This window comes from Nematolebias whitei, chromosome 10, assembly GCF_014905685.2.
Source record: "Nematolebias whitei isolate Nwh7 chromosome 10, NemWhi1, whole genome shotgun sequence".
Lineage (NCBI taxonomy): Eukaryota > Metazoa > Chordata > Actinopteri > Cyprinodontiformes > Rivulidae > Nematolebias > Nematolebias whitei.
In genome coordinates this window covers 17,042,490-17,046,389 of record NC_056507.1, presented here as the reverse complement: position 1 = coordinate 17,046,389, position 3,900 = coordinate 17,042,490, and the positions used below count along the sequence as shown (strand labels likewise).

The following is a 3,900-nucleotide window of genomic DNA, read 5'->3' as shown; positions in this document are numbered from 1 at the left end:
TATATATATATATATATATATATATATATATATATATTAAACCTGCTTCCCGACCTATAAGTTTCCAATCTAAACCTACTCATTTTAAGGAATATCTGTTGAATTTGAAATGAAACCAAAATAACAGAGAACATAAGCTGGGATCAGAAAATCTGATAAGTTGACAATGAGCAAAAGATCAGATGGGCTCTATGAAACTTGCTGTCAAGAATATGAATACAGGGAGTGGGGGCTGCAGGAGGTAAGGCGGAAATGAGGTAGGTAAGGAGCGAGACAAGGACATGAGGGGGCAGAAGGAAAGATCACCTTCATACCCACTACAAACTGTAGAGGCTGAAAAAGGTGAGTGAAAGAGCTTAGGAAGGAAATAAATAATATAGTCTATATGAGGTGAGGTGGGAAGGGAGGGGAGGTGGGGCAAGTGTGGGAGAGGCAAAAGGGTGTGTGCTCACATGAACCACTCTTCCCCCTTCTACACGCCACGAGCGCCTGCGTCTCTCCAGCACAGCACAGAGAAAGTTGGGTTCACATTTTGAGTATTCTCCAGCAGCTCTCCCAGAGCAAGTCCAGTCTTATTTCTTCTTTTTCTTTTCTCTCCTGGTCAGTTACTGTGTTTCACACACACACACAGACACACACACACCAGCCGTTACTACTGGTGCTGAAGAAGGAAGAGAAGAAGAGAACTGTTACACACCCTTACACCCAGCTGCTCACCCAGCCATCGCCAGGTGCTTTGTTCACAATGTGGACTTTTCTTTTGGGGGTCATCTTTGGATTACTGGCCTCCTCCAGGTCAGAGCAACTTCAAGGTGAGGAGTCCTTTTAGTTGAGATTTTATTTATTTATTTACTGTTTTTAAATTGTACTCCTTTGCTGTCAGATTTTAGGACTAGACGTCTGGAGTATTTTTGAGCACAGTAGTGAGTATTTGTATAAAAAGAAGACGAAAATGAACAAATAAACACTGTACTCTTCTGAGGATGCTGCTTTTATGGATGAGTGAATGCCGGCAGGAGAGCATGTGCTGCACCAGTGCAGACAGGCTTATGTCTGGTCTGTCTCAGACGCCTGATAGACACAAAGAGGACAAGCGCTCCTGCTCCCACTCTGTCTGAGACGCACACTGGAGCGTATTAGTCATTTTAGATGATCAGGATAGCTTTTACTGCCATTTATATTAAGCTGATTGTAAATCTTTTTTTTTTCTCTCTCTCTTTGTTATCCTGCCATGTTTTATGCTTTGTTCAGTGACACAAAAGACGCTCTTTAATCCACTGTCTTTGTCCTTCCGTCTCGTTTTTGCTCTTTGCCACGTGGTTTCTGTATGATTTTTTTATTGGCTTTGTTGCTTACAGTGATAGTCTCTGGAGATTAACTTGGTTCAGATGGGTTTAGGATTTGTCTAGCTGGTCCCCTGGGGAGCTGGTGGTTGAGTTGTTCACAAAGACTCCCCTCTGGCACAATGCCAAAAAACAATCAGCATTAAGCTATAAATCTGAGCAGGAATTAAAAGGCAAATAAGATAATACCTGGGGAACTTTCTCAGGTGCAGAGCATGTGGGTGGAAGGAGCAGGGATGGATCATTTTTCTCTCTTTAGGTTTCAACCTGTCTTTACCGCTCAAGACTCCTTGTGGGTTCAGAAACGGGTGCTTTGTGTGTATGAGTGTGTGTCTTATGAGTGTGCCTAAGTGTTTAAAGTCGTCCTTGTCTAGCATCTAAAATGCTCCATTGTTGTAACTGCTCATCCATGTCCAGACAAAACCATTTAACCACATAAACCAGTGGGTGCATTTTTGACATCAGCCGAGCCGGACTTGCTTCCAAACCAAAATATAATTAAATAAAAATAACAAATAAAGAAATAAACTGCTTGTTCTGGCTAAAAAAAAAAATTCACACAAAAGAAAATTTGACCACAAATGGTGTGTTTTATTCACCAGAGACCTTGGATGCACTTAGTATTTGCATATTTTAACTCTTTTATTTTCTTCTGTTTGTTAATTAGCTTAGATAATTTGATTAAAATGTGACTAGAAAACATTTTTGTACATGTTTAGCTTATTACTTATTTTCACATTTTTTAATAATAATAAAAAAAAGTAAAACCCCAAATGTAATCGTTCGTCCTGCCTCAGACTTTACAATACCTGCAGCTCATTCTGAAATTTGGGGAGCTTTTAAGACACTCAAATCGCTCAGTAGTTGCATCTGGTATGTGAACTTGTGTTACTTCTTGAAAACTTCCAGCAGAGAAGCCACATTAATGAATTGTTTTGATCTTCTACATAATTAACCTGCCTGTTGCTTGTCTTTGAAACAAGGTCATATTTGCTTCCTTGGGTCAGTGGCCCCTCTCCTCAGTCCTCTCGTGTCATGTTTCAAAATGAAGGGTGGCCAGAGGCCCCTTGGACCAGGCTCTGACAAAGACAAAGAGAGCTTGTGGTTGCATTGGCTGCAATACCTTAAGGCACATGTTTGTGTCCACAAACAATGTGTCCATTCAGCAAGTCACCAGATATGAGCTTGAAGGGCATGTCTATAGTAAGCTTTCTAGACCCCTGCATCTAGACCATAGGCGCCCAAAGTGGGGCCCACGGGCCAAGGTTGGTCCATCAAGCCATTTGGGTTGACCCACCAAGCTGTCCTCATTTCTATGTTAAAATTTCCTTTGAAGAATCAATTTGTTTACACTCATTGATTCCACCCATTGACTTTTATGTTAGATGGAAAAGTCAACCGAATGACTACTGCAATGGCACTACACAGCTTACCTAATTTGAGAATTTTTTAAGGAATTTTAAAATGTATATTTTATTTTGAAAGGCTTCGTGCCATCTCTTGGCAGCTTCCTGCTACTGAATTTTGATTTGACAAGGCTGGGCGCTCATGTGGCTGCCCAGCACCCAGGTGGGCTTTTGTGACACACAGAGTGAATGCCTCAGGTAATCACATGTACTGTCTTGCTCAGGGTTTCAATTTTCCTACCATACATAACTCCACCCACTTTGTCATCATGTGACCATAAGTCTAACCCTTTGGTGCTCAGGGTCTGTTTATCACCAAAGCCTCTATGATGTGTACTATAGTGAACAAGTTCCATACAGGACATTTACCTGTAATTTAAAATTGTGGTGGTTTTAAAGTGTCATGTCAAGGACAAATATCCATGTTTTGCCATCTCTCCATATGAGTGTCGCACTCTGAGCTAAATTAATTTGTCTTTATGAAATACATGTATGCTACCTTGTTGAGACCAGTTATCCATTTCCATGCCCAGCTGTACTTGGCTTAACAGCTAGAAGTCCTCACAATTCCTGCCAAGTGTAAGCTAAATGGATAAAAAAGTATGCCACCTCCCTAACTTTACTTTGTTAGATTCTTTTACCTGGATTATGGAGCATGAGTCAGGATATCTTCATCATTTAGCTACGCTAAACTCTGAACTTGGAGTTACGGTACTCTGAAAGCAAGTTGAGACTTGAATTTGATTTTGGCAGCACTGGAGGCCAGTAAGCATGGTGGTATGTCTCCTCAGTGGCTGAACAAACACCTAAAGTGCTGCAGCATTTTGAGCCAATAATATTCTGAAATTTCACTGTATGGAAGATCTGCAAAAGAGTGAAGACAGTAAAACGATTGACGTGTGGTTTAATGCCTCAGTTTTCGACTACAGATTGTTGTAAGAGAAACAACAGCTTCAGGACGTTTCACCATTATTCAAACCCAGTGTTCCAACAGTGTTGTGGAGATAATGAGATTATTTTTATGTCAGTGTGGTTATGAATAGACTGAATGGGTTGTATGACCAACAACTGAATCTAAAGAAAGTTAGGTCCTCTGGATGGATTCATCCTGTTGAAATGTTTTGTCTTCTATCCAAAAGACTTCATCAGTC

At 40.7% G+C, this 3,900-nt stretch overlaps 1 protein-coding gene across 1 annotated transcript in view; it reads right to left on the bottom strand.

Moving 5' to 3' along the window:
• Positions 1-3,276, bottom strand: part of LOC119416004 — an 11,655-nt gene extending 8,379 nt beyond the window's left edge. The window contains exon 1 of the mRNA XM_037683174.1: positions 3,249-3,276. Coding sequence (XP_037539102.1) covers positions 3,249-3,276 — 28 coding nt within the window. The remainder of the gene's footprint in view (positions 1-3,248) is intronic.
• Positions 3,277-3,900: the final 624 nt, after the last annotated feature.